The 18,639-nt window shown below is 47.2% G+C and overlaps 1 protein-coding gene across 1 annotated transcript; it reads left to right on the plus strand.

The window, feature by feature from the left end:
* Positions 1–166: 166 nt before the first annotated feature.
* LOC147965408 (uncharacterized) lies at positions 167–5,129 on the plus strand. The gene is made up of 4 exons (XM_087530448.1): positions 167–1,049; positions 1,360–2,951; positions 4,383–4,526; positions 5,124–5,129. The coding sequence occupies exons 1-4, from the start codon at positions 167–169 to the stop codon at positions 5,127–5,129; spliced, it is 2,625 nt and encodes an 874-aa protein (XP_087386574.1).
* Positions 5,130–18,639: the final 13,510 nt, after the last annotated feature.

The raw sequence follows: 18,639 nt of genomic DNA on the forward strand, positions 1-18,639 counted from the left end.
GACTGACCATCTTCTAGGACAAGTCAGTTTTGAAATTCAAACACAAGTTGATGGCCAATTCTCTCTGACGGCCAAAGTGACGTCGCGATCTTCGACAGACACATATTGGCTCACAAATGTTTATGGCCCGGTGGAGGACACACAAAAAGAAAATTTCTTTCATGAGATGTCTGCCGCTGCTCCTCTGGCTAATCAACCTCGGCTCATTTGTGGAGACTTCAACAACATATATGAGGCCAGGGATAAGAGCAACTGCAAGATCAACAGGCGTATGATGGGGAAGTTTAGAAATGTGATTGATTTCGCCGGCCTAAAGGAAATCAAATGCAAAAACAGAAAGTATACTTGGTCAAATGAGCGAGTTCAGCCAACAATGTGCAGCATTGACAAATTTTTTTATAACATGACTTGGGAGATGGATCTTCAAGAGTATCTGCTGATGGCAGCATCAACCTCCATCTTCGATCACTGTCCCCTGGTTCTGGCTTGCGCGGCTGCCCCTCCAAGGAAAGCAAAGTTTAGATACGAGCATTTCTGGCCAAAATTCCCACGATTTCAGGAAACAGTGCAGAGGGCCTGGCAAAGGCCGATTAATCACAGTTGCCCCTACGGCCGCCTCAAAATCAAAATGAAGAGGGTGGCAGCGGATCTCAAGGTGTGGAGCAGATCTCTCTTCACTAATGCACGCCTGAAATTGCACATTGCATCAGAAGTGGTTCTCAGGTTGGACATGGCCAAAGAGAACAGGCAGCTCACCACACAGGAGTTCAGGCTTCGCAAGCTGCTTAAGCAGAGGATTCTTGGCTTCGCGGCCATTGAGCGAACAAGGAAGCGTCAGGCCTCTCGCATTACATGGCTGCACACTGGAGACACGAGCAAAAAACTCTTTCATGCCAGGCTGATCTCCAGAAGATGGAAAAACTACGTGCATTCGCTGCACCAGGGGAATCACATCACTTTGGCTCACGAGGATAAAGCGCATCTCATCCATGAGCACTTCTCCGGGCTACTTGGAACAAGAAAGAATCGGTCCAACACCATCAAATTGGGCAATGCTCACTCTTCCACGGGTCCAAGGGGACACCCTAGATTTGCCTTTCACTGAGGGAGAGGTGTGGAATGCCATCAAGGCCTCAGCTGTGGAGAAGTCACCAGGCCCGGACGGGTTTTCGGGAGGGTTTTTCATATCATGCTGGTCGATCATCAAAGAGGATGTTATGAGGGTTTTTGAGAAATTCTACCACCTAGACAGAACAAATGCAGAATCAATCAACACGGCTATGATCGCACTTCTCCCAAAGAAAAACGGAGCATCGGAGATTGGTCACTATTGACCGATAAGCCTGATTCATTCCATAGGAAAATTATTGGCAAAAGTCCTAGCCCTACGTTTAGCTGGGGTTCTCCGGGATATTGTGTCGCCAGCTCAAAGTGTGTTTCAGAGGAAGAAAAGCATTCAGGATTCCTTTCTGGACGTACAGAACTATGTCCGCTCCCTGCACCGCAACAAAAAACCAGCGCTCCTGATCAAGATCGACATAGCTAGGGCCTTCGACTCGGTAGCATGGGATTATCTGTTAGAGCTTCTTCAAAGGTTAGGTTTTAGCGCTCGATGGTGCGACTGGATTGCCATTCTTCGGTCCTCGTCCGCGTCGTCATGCCTCCTAAACGGAGTGCCTGGGAAGATATTCGAGCACGCGTGTGGCCTTCGCCAGGGTGACCCGCTATCACCGCTGCTGTTCATCTTAACAGTCGACCCGCTTCATCGTCTTCTTCTAGCGGCAACTGAGCAGGGCATCCTCGCCCCCCTCCCTAATCGTAGAATCACTTCAAGAGTTAGTCTATACGCCGACAACGCGATCCTCTTTGCGAACCCTAGCAGGCAGGAGTTTGACAATCTGATGCACATCATGACTCTCTTCGGCAACGCCACGGGGCTCAGGATAAATCCTGACAAAACTTCTGTCACCCTGATACGCTACGACGACCTCGATCTGCAACATGTGCTTCATAGTTTTACTGGGAAGGTTGTAGGTTTCCCCATGACGTATTTAGGTCTCCCAATAACCATCTCCAGACTACATATAGTGCACCTGCAGTTCATCCTAGATAGAATATGTGCACGCCTCGCGGGCTGGAAAGGCCGACTTCTGTCAATCGTCGGCCGGAGGGTTTTGGTCAGAAGCGTTCTGACGGCATTACCGACGTACGCACTCACCGTTCTCAGGGCGCCATTAAAATTCTTCAAAGACATTGACAAGGTGCGCCGGTGTTTTCTCTGGACGGGGGATGAGGAGCTGTCCGGTGGGAAATGCAAAGTGAGCTGGACACAAGTGTGCTCGCCGGTGCAACATGGAGGTTTGGGCATCCTGAATCTGATCAAATTCAGCCGTGCTCTTCGGCTAAGGTGGCTATGGCTCTCCTGGCAGCAACCTCGCCGGACGTGGGTTGGCACCCCGGTGCCATGCGATGAGAAAGATCACAAACTGTTCAACCAGGCAACGAGAGTCGCAATCGGCGATGGCGCGACGACATCCTTCTGGCAAAATCATTGGCTGGAAGTTGGGCCTCTCAGGCAAGTTTTCCCAACTCTGTACGCGCACTCCCACCGTAAGAACAGGTTTGTGGCTGCTGCCCTCGCAGATCACACCTGGGTTAAGGACCTCAGACATGGTGACCGACCAGTGATCGTCATAGAGTTTCTCTCCCTCCGGCGGCTGCTGGTGGCACAAAATGTGATCCTCACAGCAGGAAAAAATGATACGATCACATGGATAGGGGGAAACTCATGTCAGTACTCGGCGAGCTTGGCCTACAACATGCAGTTTCAAGAACCCACAAGAAAAGATCTCTACTCCGCCATTTGGAAACCTTGGGTGCTCGGGAAGATGAAGATCTTCTCTTGGCTGCTACATCTTGATCACCTGTGGTGCAAAGACTTCAGCGCCGAGGTTGGGCAAATGGATATTTCTGCCCCCTGTGCATCCGTCATCTAGAAACATCGGTGCACCTCTTCTAGGAGTGCCCCTTGGCCTTGGAGATTTTGAGGCGGATGGCGACTTGGAATGGTTGTAGCCCTTTAAACAGTGATCTCTGGAGCAACACCGACAGTTCAACACAAAGAGTGCAACTATGCCTGCTAAATTTTGCAGATGAGAAGACACGAAAGGTCGCGGCCTCAATCATCATGCTCACCTGCTGGGAAATCTGGAGGGAGAGGAACGCTTGCATTTTCAAGGGAAAAATTGCATCCCCTGACGATATCTTTAGATGTGTCACACAAATTTTAGAGCTCTAGAGCATTGCAGGGCCAAATAGTTTAGCGCGCCTTCTCGGGCCCCCTTCTGGGAGAATTTAGTTTTTTTTTCTCTTTTTGGCCTTCAGGCAGGCTTTTGCCAAAAAACATTATGTATTTGTTTTCCTCTTCTCCTCTGCTAAATCAATGACAAGCCAGCGATGCTGGATCTTTCAAAAAAAAATCTCGAACCGCTTTCACCGTTGGATTCCTCGTCTCGAGATCTTCAAAACTAGATCCCATGTTGATAGGTTTTGACAAAAAATTCACGAAAAAACCGGACAAAAAAACCAAACCGGGAGCACGAGTTTTTTTCCTTTTCAAAAGAGGCACGCCCGTGCCTCTCACGAAATCACAACCGTGCCTCTCGCGGAAGAAAACCCGTGAATCTTGCGAAAGGAAAAAAAAGAGAAAACACATTGTTCCGTTTCCGAGGAGGCACGGCCGTGACTCTCGCTAAAGCACAACCGTGCCTCTCGTGGAAGCAAAACCGTGACTCTCGCGAAAGGAAAAAAAATAGAAACCGCGTTTTTTTCATTTCCGAGGGGCACGGCCGTGACTCTCACGGAAGCAAAACCGTGACTCTCGCGAAAGGAAAAAAACAGAAAACACATTTTTGTCATTTCTGAGAGGCACAGCCGTGGCTCTCGCGAAAGAAAAATCGTGACTCTCGCGGAAGTAAATTCGTGACTCTCTCGAAAGGAAAAAACGCATTTTTTCGAGCAAACCTTTTTTAAAAATTTTCTTATCGAAAAGCTAAGGAAGACTGGTGGAAAACCAAAACACCGAAAAAAACCCAGAAAAGAACCGTTTAAAAAGCCAAAAAAGCGTGCGGAAAATAAAAAACAAAATTCAGAGGAAGCGCCCAGAGCGCGACACGTAGCGAATGGCTGAGAGCACGCCAAGTGGCGCTAATCGTTGCGAGGCTCCCGAAGGAGCACCCGTTAACTAGTTGCTCTCCTATGAACATGGTAGTTGAATAAAGTGGAACGATGTTTACCTAAAAACTTGTTTCATATTTAATATTTCATTAGTTTTCAGTTCATTTATTTACTTTTATCTATAATTATGTCATTTATGTGAACAGAACCAAGCGGAGCTGGGGGTGGTGACCGCTCGGATGCCGCGGGAGGACAGGAAGGTGAGGGAGCGCCTCAAGGCCGAGGCCGCCGTCGAGGCCTACATGTATGAGCTCCGCTGGCAGTACCCAGAGCTAGTGGACGCGAAGCGGGCAATCTTCACCATCAATGACGGCCAACTTATCGTCATTGGGTGGCAACGACGACGGCAACACGGGCGGCGAGGAGGGCGGCAACACGGGCGGCGAGGTGGGCGACAACGACAAGATCGATGTCGAGGAGTGGCGGAGCGTCTCCGGACGATAATGACGATGACACCAGCCCGGACACAGCTCTCACCGAAGTTGGCCTCACCCGAAAGAATTGGCTCGACCTCCACTTCGGTCGAAACTAGTTTAAGTTTAGTTTTAGTTTAAATTTATGTGTAATGTTTGGTTCCAAGAACTTTGTGTGTTGAACTTATGTTTAAATGCATCATCTTTTGGTTTAAATTTGATTGAATTTGTGCAAATTTAGTTATACACCGCTAACTTTAGGGGATTGGCTAGGTGCGGCGAAATTTTAATGGAGCATATATACTCCACTAAGGTATATACTCCGCTAACTTTTAAGGGATGCAATCGTCTTGTTATTAACTTGGACAATATGGAATTGATTGACACAATGAAGAATGGAGGACACTCGGCAGGAGCGGCGGCTGCAGTCTTCGATGATTGTTATCTTTTGGCTTCTGATTTTTCCCTTCATAGTTTTGAACATTGTACTAGGGAAGAAAATAAGGTAGCTCATAAAATTGCTAGGCTAGCAACAAATTTAAAAGGGATTGGTTCGAGGAGCCAATGAATGATATTATACCTTTTCTTGCAGACGATGTAACGATTATCTCTAACCAATAAAGTTGAAGTTTTCTTTAAAAAAAGAATCGGTTAGAAATGCCCTTAAGCATGTTAGGGCATCTCGAAGGCGGACCTGCAAACCGCTCGCATCCATTCGGTCCACGTTGTCCGGGTAGCGGAAGCCATCCAACGCCGACCAGTACCGGTCCACGACGTGATCTGGACGCGATTTCTCCTGCAAACCGGAGACAAAAGTGGGGGAGGTTTGCGAGAGTCCAGATCGATCCCACGCCCATTTCTGACCGCCCTGGCCCACCAAAAAATCCTCCCACCTCCGGCACGTGCATCTCTCTCGGCGCCAGCTGCACGCATTAATGCCGCTGTAAGCGCGCCACTGCGCATTAAAGGCGGCTCAGGGCAGATGTGACCTCTCACTGCCTCCACCATTGAAGCGGCTCACCGGGCGAGGGCGCCGCCCGTTACATGCCTGGCTGAACATGCCTCCTCGCTGCATTCATACGCCTCCATTAAACCCGTGTTAAAGCCGAGAACCCTACTTCGGCCACACATCCGTTCATGAGCGGGACGACATTAAACACAATGATGTTCGAGCTCCTCCCATTCGCCCTCTATTTAAATGAGGCCAGACACCGGGCAAGAATCATGCCCCACCGCTGCTCCCCACATCTCCTCCTTTAGTACTCTTCTGATGGCTTCCGAAGAGCAGCTCTCCGGGATACAAGCCGGTTGGGTGACCCGCCGAGCTCGTCGGATACAAGCAAGGCAGCTTGCTGCTCCACCTCCCGCACCTGACCCGATGGAGCAACTATTGGGGAACGCGGTATTTCAAAATTTTCCTACGATCACGCAAGATCTATCTAGGATATGCATAGCAACGAGAGGGGAGAGTGTGTCTACGTACCCTCGTAGATCGAAAGCGGAAGCGTTTAATAACGCGGTTGGTGTAGTCGAACGTCTTCGCGATCCAACCGATCCAAGCACCGAACGTACAACACCTCCGCGTTCACCACACGTTCAGCTCGGTGAAGTCCCTCAAACTCTTGATCCAGTTGAGGTCGAGGGAGAGTTCCATCAGCACGACGGTGTGGCGACGGCGATGATGAAGTTCACCGGTGTAGCGCTTCGCCTAAGCACTACGACGATATGACCGAGGTGTGTAACTGTGGAGGGGGGCACCGCACAAGGCTAAGAGAAACTTGTGTGTCCTTTGGGGTGCCCCCCTCCCACGTATATAAAGGGGGGAGGAGGAGGAGGCTGGCCCAGAGGGGGCGCGCACAATGGAGAGTCCAACTAGGATTCCCAATCCTAGTTGGAGTCCCCTTCCATCCAAGAGAGGGAGGAGGGAAGGAGGAAGAGGAGAGAAGGAAGGAGGGGGCGCCGCCCCCTCTCCTTGTCCAATTCAGACTGGGCAGGGGGGCACCACCTCTGGCCGGCCCTCTCTCTTCTCCACTAAGGCCCATGATGGCCGATTAACTTCCCCGGGGGGTCCGGTAACCCCCGGTACTCCGAAACTTATCCGAAACGACCTAAACCATTCCGGTGTCCGAATGTAGCCTTCCAATATATGAATATTTATGCCTTGACCATTTTGAGACTCCTCTTCATGTCCGTGATCTCATCCGGGACTCCGAACAAACTTCGGTTCATCAAAACACGAAACTCATAATTCAAATCACCATCGAACGTTAAGCGTGCGGACCCTACGGGTTCGAGAACTATGTAGACATGACCAAGACACATCTTCACTCAATAACCAATAGTGGAACCTAGATGCTCATATTGGTTCCCACATATTCTACGAAGATCTTTATCGGTCAAACCGCATAACATCATACATTGTTCCCTTTGTCATCGGTATGTTACTTGCCCGAGATTCGATCGTCGGTATCATCATACCTAGTTCAATCTCGTTACTGGCAAGTCTCTTTACTCGTTCCGTAATGCATCATCCCGTGGCTAACTCATTAGTCACATTGCTTGCAAGGCTCATAGTGATGTGCATTACCGAGAGGTCCCAGAGATACCTCTCCGATACATGGAGTGACAAATCCTAATCTCGATCTATGCCAACTCAACAAACACCATCGGAGACATCTGTAGAGCATCTTTATAATCACGCAGTTACTTTGTGACATTTGATAGCACACAAGGTGTTCCTCCAGTATTCGGGAGTTGCATAATCTCATAGTCCGGGGAACATGTATAAGTCATGAAGAAAGCAATAGCATAAAAACTAAACGATCATTATGCTAAGCTAACGGATGGATCTTGTCCATCACATCATTCTCTAATGATGTGATCCCGTTCATCAAATGACAACACATGTCTATGGTCAGGAAACTTAACCATCTTTAAGTAACGAGCTATTCTAGTAGAGGCATACTAGGGACACTCTGTTTATCTATGTATTCACACATGTACTAAGTTTCCGGTTAATACAATTCTAGCATGAATAATAAACATTTATCATGATATAAGGAAATATAAATAACAACTTTATTATTGCCTCTAGGGTATATTTCCTTCAGTCTCCCACTTGCACTAGAGTCAATAATCTAGATTACATAGTAATGATTCTAACACCCATGGAGTCTTGGTGCTGATCATGTTTTGCTCGTGAGAGAGGCTTAGTCAATGGGTCTGCAACATTCAGATCCGTATGTATCTTGCAAATCTCTATGACTCCCTCCTTGACTTGATCGCGGATCGAATTGAAGCATCTCTTGAAGTGCTTGGTTCTCTTGTGAAATCTGGATTCCTTTGCCAAGGCAAATGCACCAGTATTGTCACAAAAGATTTTCATTGGACCCGATGAACTAGGTATTTCACCTAGATCGGATTCCAAAGCAGCTATGTACTCCGCTTCACACGTAGATCCTGCCACGACGCTTTGCTTAGAACTGCACCAACTAACAACTCCACCATTCAATAAAAATAAAAATACATATCTGGTTTGTGACTTGGAGTCATCCGGATCAATGTCAAAGCTTGCATCGATGTAACCGTTTACGACGAGCTCTTTGTCACCTCCATAAACGAGAAACATATCCTTAGTCCTTTTCAGGTATTTTAGGATGTTCTTGACCGCTGTCCAGTGATCCACTCCTGGATTACTTTGGTACCTCCCTGCTAAACTAATAGCAAGGCACACATCAGGTCTGGTACACAGCATTGCATACATGATAGAACCTATGGCTGAGGCATAGGGAATGACTTTCATTTTCTCTCTATCTTTTGCAGTGGTCGTGCATTGAGTCTGACTCAACTTCACACCTTGCAACACATGTAAAAACCCTTTCTTTGACTGATCCATTTTGAACTTCTTCAAAACTTTATCAAGGTATGTACTTTGTGAAAGTCCACTTAAGCATCTTGATCTATCTCTATAGATCTTGATGCCCAATATATAAGCAGCTTCACCGAGGTCTTTCACTAAAAAAATTCTTATTCAAGTATCCTTTTATGCTATTCAGAAATTCAATATCATTTTCGATTAAAAATATGCCATCCACATATAATATCAGAAATTCTACAGAGCTCCCACTCACTTTCTTGTAAATACGGTCTTCTCCAAAAGTCTGTATAAAACCATATGCTTTGGTCACACTATCAAAGCGTATATTCCAACTCCGAGAGGCTTGCACCAGTCCATAAATGGATCGCTGGAGCTTGCACACTTTGTTAGCACCTTTGGGATCGAAAAAACCTTCTGGTTGCATCATATACAACTCTTCTTTAAGATATCCATTAAGGAATGCAGTTTTGACATCCATTTGCCAACATGATGCGGACAAACTTAAGCATCGCTACGGGTGAGAAGGTCTCATCATAGTCAACTCCTTGAACTTGTTGAAAACCTTTCGCAACAAGTCGAGCTTTATAGACAGTAACATTACCGTCATCATCAGTCTTCTTCTCGAAGATCCATTTATTCTCTATTGCTTGCCGATAAACGGGCAAGTCAACCAAAGTCCATACTTTTTTCTCATACATGGATCCCATCTTAGATTTCATGGCCTCAAGCCATTTCACGGAATCTGGGCTCATCATCACTTCCTCATAGTTCGTAGGTTCATCATGGTCAAGTAACATGACCACCAGAACAGGATTACCATACCACTCTGGTGCAGATCTTGCTCTGGTTGACCTATGAGGTTCGGTAGTAACTTGATCAGAAGTTTCATGATCATCATCATTAGCTTCCTCACTAATCGGTGTAGGAATCACTGGAACTGATTTTTGTGATGTACTACTTTCCAATAAGGGAGAAGGTACAATTACCTCATCAAGTACTTCTTTACTCCTGATGACCCACAAGTGTAGGGGATCTATCGTTGTAACACCCCGGATGTGACTTTCCCAATTTGTACTCCAACTCTTGCCGTTTCCGGCTTTAAGTTATTTTATTTCCTCGGGTTCGGGTCTTTGTCTCCGTGTGTTGTTATCGTTGTCATGCATCTCATATCATGTCATCATGTGCATTGCATTTGCTTACGAGTTCATCTCATGCATTCGAGCATTTTCCCATTGTCCGTTTTGCATTCCGGCGCTTCGTTCTCCTCCGGTGGTCATTTCTACCTTTCTTTCGTGTGTGGGGATTAAACATTTCCGGATAGGACCGAGACTTGCCAAGCGGCCTTGGTTTACTACCGGTAGACCGCCTGTCAAGTTTCGTATCATTTGGACTTCGTTTGATACTCCAACGGTTAACCGAGGGACCAAAAAGGCCTCGTGTGTGTTGCAGCCCAACACCCCTTCAAGTTGGCCCAAAACCCACCTAAACCCTCTCCATCATCTAGAGAGTTCGATCACGATCGCGTGGCCAAAAACCGCACCTCATTTGGAGTCTCCTAGCTCCCTCTACCTATTAATAGGCATCTCCCCCGAAATTTCGGATCAAACCCTAGATCCCTCTCCCCTCAGCGCGGCCGGACGAAAAATGCCGCCGCCACCGCCACGTGGCATCACGCCATTCGCCGGCCCGCCGAGCCCGGGTTGGGCCCCCGCAAGGCCCAGCCGCACCGCCGCCCGCGCCTGCTTCCTCCTCACCACCCGGCGCCGCCCCTGCGCTGCACCGCCGCACTCTTCCCTCGCCGGCCGGCGCGCCTCCCCGACGCCGGCGACCGCCGCCTCTACCTCCCGGCTCGCCGCGCCGCCCAGACGCCTCCGCACCGCCGCGCCGCCCGCTCCGAGCTCCGGTGCCCGGCCCGGCGACCTCTCCCTCGTCCTCGAACTCCGGCGAGCTCCAAGTCCGGCCGGCGAACCTCGGTTCGCGCGCCGGCGATCCAGATCTGAAACCCTAGAGGTTGTTTTTTTCTAAGTCCCCAGTTCCTCAGATTTTTGGCAAACTTTGACGCATCATAACTTTGCATCCGTAGCTCCGTTTTGGGCATATAGCATATCAAAATGTTCGTCTCAGAGAGTACAATATTTCATTCCATTGCATCATTTTCATTTGAGTTCATCTTGATGCCCGAAATGCTGTTAGAAGAGGGCTACTTGGGAAAATTGTCAGATCTGCTGCTCCATTTAGATATTTGTCATTTTTGCCATGATTAATGTGTGCATGATCTGCCCATGAGCTCTACATGTGTTTTGTTAAGGGTTTTGCCATCTTTCCAGAGGTGCAACCCATGTATTTTTGTGATGTGTGTGGTGACTAGCACAAATTTGCAAAGTGAGGCACTTGGTAATGCTGATTTCAGGGACTTAGCATTTCCACTAAGTCCTTGAGCTGTTTATCTCATATGGCCATATGTTCATGTTGTTTCCTAGTGATCCGTGCCTCGTTTGAGGATGATCAGTAAGGATGTTTTGTTAATCTTGTAGTGCTCTATCCATCCATGTCTTTGTTTGCAATTATGGAGCACCCTAGCTTGAGTCAATCGAGCTCTACTTTTGCTACTTCATGAATCTGGGCAGATTGTCTACTTGTTAGCGATTTTGCCGATGATGTTGTAGTTGATCCGTGCATGCTATGCTATTGTTCTTGCCATGTCTAGCTTGCATTTTGTGTATTCTTGTTGGTTGTATGCTTAGTTGGTCATGACTTGCTCCGTAGTGAGTGCATCGGGCTCGTAAACATGCCTACTTGATATCTGTTTTCAGTATGCTCCAGTTTTCACTAAGTCTGAGAACTGATTATGTTTTTGCCATGTTCACATGCTTGCAATTGTATTTTCTGATCCCTTTTGGCTCAAGGTCACTAAGGTACTTTTGTTAAGCTCTTTGAGTATCTCCATGCCATGCTTTACTTTGCCATGTTCAGGTCCTGTAGCATGTAGTTTTGTTGCTCCAAAGAGTGCTACCTGATCTGGGATTTCAGACAAGTGTTAATTTCACTAAGTCTGAAATCTGTTTACCATATGCGTTTTTGCCATGCTTGTTTGAACCTGTTAATGGATGATTTGCCCGTATCTCACCGCTAGACTTTTGTTAGGCATCATGAATTCATCCCTGCCATGTATTTTGTTGCCATGTTTGGGTGCTGTAGCATGTTCATCTCATTGCATTTAGATGGTTACTTGCTGTAAATCGCAGACCGGTGTCATATTTGAATCGCTTGCCATTTCCAAACCGTAACTCCGATTCCGGCGTTCTTTATATCGTTTTCAAGCGATTTCATCTCATCTTTCCAGTGGCACACTTGGATTCCCAAGTTGAGGCCAGTTTCATGCATCCCTTATCAAATCTTGCATATGCATCCCGCATCGCATCCCGCATCGCATCCCGCATAGCATACCATCCTTGCATCATATTGTTTGAGCTTTGCACGTGGTTGATTGTGTTCCGTTTGCTTGTTTGTCTTGTTTGGGTAGAGACGAGTTCGCTAAGGAGGAGCCCGTTGAGTTTGCTTTCGAGGATCCAGTCAATTCTGACAATTGTGCAGGCAAGATGATCATACCCTCGAAATCACTACTATCTTTGCTTTGCTAGATGCTCGCTCTTTTGCTATGTCAATGCTATGATGCCTAACACTTGCTTTCAAGCCTCCCAAATTGTCATGTCAAACCTCTAACCCACCATGTCCTAGCAAACCATTGATTGGCTATGTTACCGCTTTGCTCAGCCCCTTTTATAGGGTTGCTAGTTGCAGGTGAAGATTGGAGGCCCTTCCTTGTTGGAACATTTATTTACTTGTTGGGATATCATCATATTATCTTGTTATATTAATGCATCTATATACTTGGTAAAGGATGGAAGGCTCGGCCTCTCGCCTAGTGTTTTGTTCCACTCTTGCCGCCCTAGTTTCCGTCATATCGGTGTTATGCTCCCGGATTTTGCGTTCCTTACGCGGTTGGGTTATAATGGGAACCCCTTGATAGTTCGCCTTGATTAAAGCTTTTCCAGCAATGCCCAACCTTGGTTTTACCATTTGCCACCTAGCCTCTTTTTCCCTTGGGTTTCTGGAGCCCGAGGGTCATCTTATTTTAACCCCGCCGGGCCAGTGCTCCTCTGAGTGTTGGTCCACCTGTCAGCTGCCGGTGGCCACCAGGGGCAACTCTAGGCTGGCCTACACGTACCTAAGACAACCTGAGTGTGCCCTGAGAAAGAGATATGTGCAGCTCCTATCGGGATTTGTCGGCACATTCGGGCGGTGTTGCTGGTATTGTTTTAACCTGTCGAAGTGTCTTGAAGAACCGAGATACCGAGTCTGATCGGAACGTCTTGGGAGGAGGTCTATTCCTTCGTTGACCGTGAGAGCTTGTCATGGGCTAAGTTGGGACTCCCTTGCAGGGATTTGAACTTTCGAAAGCCGTGCCCGCGGTTATGGGCAGATGGGAAATTGTTAATGTCCGGTTGTAGATAACTTGAACCTTAACTTAATTAAAATGAATCAACTGAGTGTGTTACCGTGATGGCCTCTTCTCGGCGGAGTCCGCGAAGTGGACACGGTGTTGGAGTAATGTTTGCGCAGGTTGCTCCCTAGTTTCTCGCTCGCGCTTTGCCTCCTCTTCTCGCTCTCTTTTGCGAACAGGATAGCCACCATATTTTTGCTAGTCGCTTGCTGCAGCTCCACATATTTACCTTGCCTTACCTATAAGCTTAAATAGTCTTGACCGCGAGGGTGCGAGATTGCTGAGTCCTTGTGGCTCACAGATTACTATTACACCAGATGTAGGGCCTGATGATTCCGCTCCAGGTGACGCGCTTGAGCTCAAGTGGGAGTTCGACGAAGACTCTCAACGATACTATGTTTCCTTTCCTGACGATCAGTAGTGGTGCCCTGTTGGGGGTGATCGGGACCGTGTCGCATGTTGGGTCATCTTTTATTTTGGCGACGTAGTCGGGCCATGAGTGTTTGGATGATGTAATGTTATTATGTACTTGATTGATGTGGCGAGTGTAAGCCCACTATGTTATCTCCCCTTTTATTATCTATATTACATGGGATGTTGTGAAGATTGCCTAACTTGCGACATATGCCTTCAATGCGATTATGCCTCTAAGTCGTGCCTCGACACATGGGAGATATAGTCGCATCGAAGGTGTTACAAGTTGGTATCAGAGCCTTCCCCGACCTTAGGAGCCCCATTGCTTGATCGTTTTAGCAGCCGAGTTGTGTCTAGAAAAATGTTTTGAGTCATTTAGGAATTATATATCGGAGAGTTTAGGAATTCTTTTACTTCCCAGTCTCCTCATCGCTCTGGTAAGGCATCCTGACATAGAGTTTTGACTCTTCTCTTCTCAAATTTCACTAAATTTTTTTTAGGATCACGCAGGTATCTTGGAATCGTTCTGATGGTTTTATGACGAGAACATTGTCTTGGTGCCTCCTGTCAGGGGTTTTGTGGAAGTGTCCCGGGAAGTTGAGCTCTGAGGTGTTGTCGTCATAATTTTATCGTTGCAGTTCTGGAATACCTGAGTTTAGTACGCCGACATCGAAAATCTCTTTTATGCAGTTCGTTGGTGAGATAACCTCGATGCCACCCAGTACTGGGGCGGGAGTTCGTGAGTATTGCCATAACTTGTATAACGGATGCTTTTCGAAGGTTGAGGTTGATGGTTTCCGAAGTTTTCTCGGTTATGTGTTGAAGGATGGATACAGTTGGATGTAGGATTTGCTAGATTTGGGTGAGATATTATGCTTCCCCTGTATCCCCAACACCTGATTGCATAACCGGAAAGGTTCGGGAGTTTCATAGGTGGGAATTCTTGTAGCTCTAGTTCTTCTTCCACGGATATTGGTTTGAGATTGGGATTTCTTACCGATTATTCGTTCTTGATCCGTACCTTGTTGATTTATTTCTCTACCTAAATTCTAAGTGGCTTCTCAATTTATGGATATATGACCATTTCAAGAGGAATGCATTCGTTCATTTTGTTCGGATGTAAAGACTATATGTTGCAATTTTCATTCCGTTGGATTCAGCTTCAATATTTTTCTATCAATGTGCTAATGGATGTCAACCTCTTCAGTATGGCTCCTCCAACGCGCACGACTCCGAATCCTGATCCGCCACCACCTCCACCTCCTCCGGAGGCATGGCAAGCTGTGATGGCCGCAACCAATGCAAACACACAGTTGATCATGCAAATTCTCCAAGAGCACAATCAAGGCAACCAAGGGAACCAAGGCAACAATCAGAATCACTTTGCTACACTCAACCAGTTCCTTGCTAACGGGCCAAAGACTTTCAGCAATTGTGTTGAGGCAACCGATGCTGACGATTGGCTTGTGGATCTGTGCAAGCATTTCGAGTGCAGTAACGTCAGGCCTGAGGACTTTGTCAAGTTCGCTTCCTTCCAACTCAAAGATCAAGCTGCAGAATGGTTCCAGCAGTACAAGGATTCCAGAGGTGGACGTGTTATCACATGGGATGAATTCCGTCAAGATTTCAGAGCTCACCATATTCCTTAGAGCGTGGTTGAAAGCAAGCGTGAGGAATTTCGCAACCTGAAGCAAGGCTCTTTGTCTGTCTATGACTACAACAAGTTGTTTCAGAAGCTCGCCCGCTTTGCCAAGCAGGACGTACCTGATGAGAAGAGCATGATATACCAGTTCAGGGGTGGTCTCAGAGAAGAAATCCAGCTCGCTCTTGTTCTCTTTGAGCCCTTGAGATACGATGAGTTCTACAACATGGCGTAGAAGCAAGAGGCTGCTCAATTGAGGTGTGATGCTTCCAAGAAGCGAGTCAGAGATGCTACTCCTTCTTCCTCTACTCAAGTGGCAAAGCAGCAGAAGTATTAGCTTCCTCCTCCTCCGTTCCGTCAGTCGTTTCAGCAGAAGAGCAAAGGTGGCAGTGGTTCTTCCCACCCACCCAACCCGGGCTTTCAGAACAAGACTTCGTCTCAACCTCCAAGATGGAGTGCTCCGTATCACCGTCCACTTTCAGAGGTCACGTGCAACAAGTGCCAACAGAAGGGTCACTATGCCAACAAGTGTTTCAACCAGAGGCGTCTTCTTCCTCCTCCTCCTGTCAGATCGGCAAGTACAGCTGTGGTCAAGCATAACCCCAAGCACGCCAAGGTCAACTTGATGAATGCAGCTCAGGCAGAGGATTCGTCAGATGTCATCATGGGTAACCTTCCTATTAACGATATTCCAGCAAAAGTTCTTTTTGACACGGGTGCATCGCATTATTTCATCTCGAGACCATTTTCATCTAAGCATGGTTTGGCTTTGCAAATTTTGCCTAGTCCATTAGCAGTTGTCTCTCCCGGTAGGCGCATGCATGCTAACTCCATTGCTCCGGATGTTACTATCACCTTGGGTGACTACAAGTTTCTGGCTTCTCCAATGGTTCTTGGTGACTCGGATATTGATCTTATTCTCGGAATGGATTGGCTTTCTAAGCACAAGGCGCATCTTGATTGTGCAGCCAGGCAAATTCAATTGACTCATTCGTCTGAGGATGTAATTGTGTTTGCCGCTTGTGATAATACCATCCGTCTGTTTTCTCTCAACGAAAAGGGTGAACTCGATGCCATCTCGCAAATTCCAGTCGTTTGCGAATATCAAGTCGTCTTTCCAGAAGAGCTTCCAGGAATGCCTCCGCACCGGCCAGTTGAATTTGTTATTGATCTTGAGCCCGGCATGGAACCTGTGTGCAGCGTCCTTACAAACTCGAACCTGAAGAGTTGAAGGAGCTGAAGAAGCAACTTGATATTCAAGAGATAATGGGTCTCATCCGGCCTAGTTCTTCTCCATGGGGTTGTGGTGTTCTTTTTGTGAAGAAGGATGGAACGGACCGGCTTTGTGTTGATTACCGTCCATTGAACAAGAAGACCATCAAGAACAAGTACCCACTTCCCAACATCAACGAGCTGTTCGAACAACTCAAAGGTGCCCAAGTATTCTCCAAGCTTGATCTTCGTATGGGTTATCATCAGATTCGTATCCGTGAGCAAGATATTCCCAAGACGGCCTTCAGGACAAGCTATGGTTCATACGAATACACTGTCATGTCTTTTGGCCTCGTCAACGCTCCTCCGACTTTCTCTCGCATGATGAACTTCATCTTCAACGCCTACACCAATGACTTTGTTTTGGTCTATCTCGACGACATTCTGGTTTTCTCGAAGAACAAGGAAGATCATGCCAAGCACTTGCGTTTGGTTCTCGATAAGCTGAGGGAACACAAGTTCTACGCCAAGTTCTCCAAGTGTGAATTTTGGCTCGATGAGATTCTTTATCTTGGTCATATCATCTCTGCCAAGGGCATTGCCGTGAATCCTGAGAAGGTGTCTGCAATTGTGAATTGGGAACCTCCTCAGAACGTGAAGCAACTCCGTAGCTTCCTCGGTCTCGCAAGCTACTGTCGAAGATTCGTTGAAAACTTTTCTAAGATCGCGAAGCCTCTCTCTAATCTTCTCCAGAAGCACGTCAAGTATGTTTGGTCTCCGGAGTGTGACATTGCTTTCAACACTTTGAAAGAGAAATTGATCACTGCTCCAGTTCTGACTCCGCCTGATGAATCCAAGCCGTATGAGGTCTTTTGTGATGCCTCTCTCCAAGGTCTTGACGCAGTATTGATGCAAGAGAAGAAAGTTGTTGCTTATACCTCTCGCCAGTTGAAGCCCAATGAGAAGAACTGCCCCACTCATGATCTCGAGTTGGCGGCAGTTGTGCATGCTCTTTTGACTTGGAGACATCTCTTATTGGGAAGAAAAGTGGACATCTTCACTGACCACAAGAGTCTCAAGTACATCTTCACTCAGCCTAATCTCAACCTCAGGCAAACTCGATGGGTCGAAATGATTCAAGAGTATAATCCGAGTATCGAGTATACTCCAAGCAAGGCCAATGTGATTGCTGACGCATTGAGCAGAAAGGCTTATTGCAACAGTCTTATTCTCAAGCCTTATCAACTCGAGCTTTGTGAAGCTTTCCGCAAACTTAATCTGCAAGTTGTTCCTCAAGGTTTCCTCGCCAACCTTCAAGTCTCTCCTACCTTGGAAGACCAGATTCGCCAAGCTCAGCTTCTTGATGCTATGGTGAAAAAGGTGAAGATTGGGATTGCCAAGAGTCAACCCAAGTACAAGTGCTACCGCCTTGACGACAAGGACACTCTCTTCTTCGAGGATCGTATTGTTGTACCCAAGGGTGACCTTCGTAAAGTGATCATGAACGAGGCTCACAATTCTCTCCTCTCCATCCACCCTGGGAGCACGAAGATGTATCAGGACCTCAAGCAGGCTTATTGGTGGACTCGTATGAAGCGCGAGATTGCTCAATTCGTGAATGAGTGTGATGTCTGCAGAAGAGTGAAGGCAGAACACCAAAGGCCAGCTGGTCTCCTCCAACCTCTTGCCATTCCATAATGGAAGTTTGACCACATTGAAATGGACTTCGTGACTGGGTTTCCAAAGTCCAAGCATGGCAATGATGCTATATTCGTTGTCATCGACAAACTCACTAAAGTGGCTCACTTTCTGCCTATCAAAGAGTCAATCACTGCAGCTCAATTAGCGGAACTCTATACCTCTCGGATTTTCTCTCTGCCGGTATTCCACAAATGATCTCTTCAGACTGTGGCAGCATCTTTACTTCCAAGTTTTGGGATTCTTTTCAGAAGGCCATGGGTACCAACATCCGCTTTAGCACAACTTTCCATCCTCAAACTAGCGGTCAAGTCGAGCGTGTCAATCAGATTTTTGAAGATATGCTCAGGGCTTGTGTGATATCCTTCGGCATGAAGTGTGAGGATTGTCTTCCTTATGCTGAATTCTCCTACAACAACAGTTTTCAAGCAAGTTCGGGCAAGGCCCCATTTGAAATTCTGTATGGCAGGAAGTGCCGTACCCCTCTCAACTGGTCCGAAACCGGTGAACGCCAGCTTCTCGGAAATGACTTAATCACAGAGGCAGAGGAAATGTGAAAAGTCATTCGAGATAACCTCAAAGCAGCCCAATCCCGCCAGAAGAGCTACTATGATAGTAAGCACCGTGATTTGGCTTTCGAGAT

The sequence above is a fragment of the Triticum urartu genome, chromosome 6A, assembly GCF_056163025.1.
Source record: "Triticum urartu cultivar PI428250 chromosome 6A, HENAU_Tu73, whole genome shotgun sequence".
NCBI lineage: Eukaryota > Viridiplantae > Streptophyta > Magnoliopsida > Poales > Poaceae > Triticum > Triticum urartu.

Bases quoted from the DNA above. Each gene is read 5' to 3' on its own strand.
- LOC147965408 (XM_087530448.1), top strand. From the start codon at position 167: ATGTCTGCCGCTGCTCCTCTGGCTAATCAACCTCGGCTCATTTGTGGA. The intron at 1,050-1,359 runs GCAATGCTCACT...TTCATTCCATAG, and splicing joins GTCCAACACCATCAAATTGG to GAAAATTATTGGCAAAAGTC. The intron at 2,952-4,382 runs GTTGGGCAAATG...TTATGTGAACAG, and splicing joins GCAAAGACTTCAGCGCCGAG to AACCAAGCGGAGCTGGGGGT.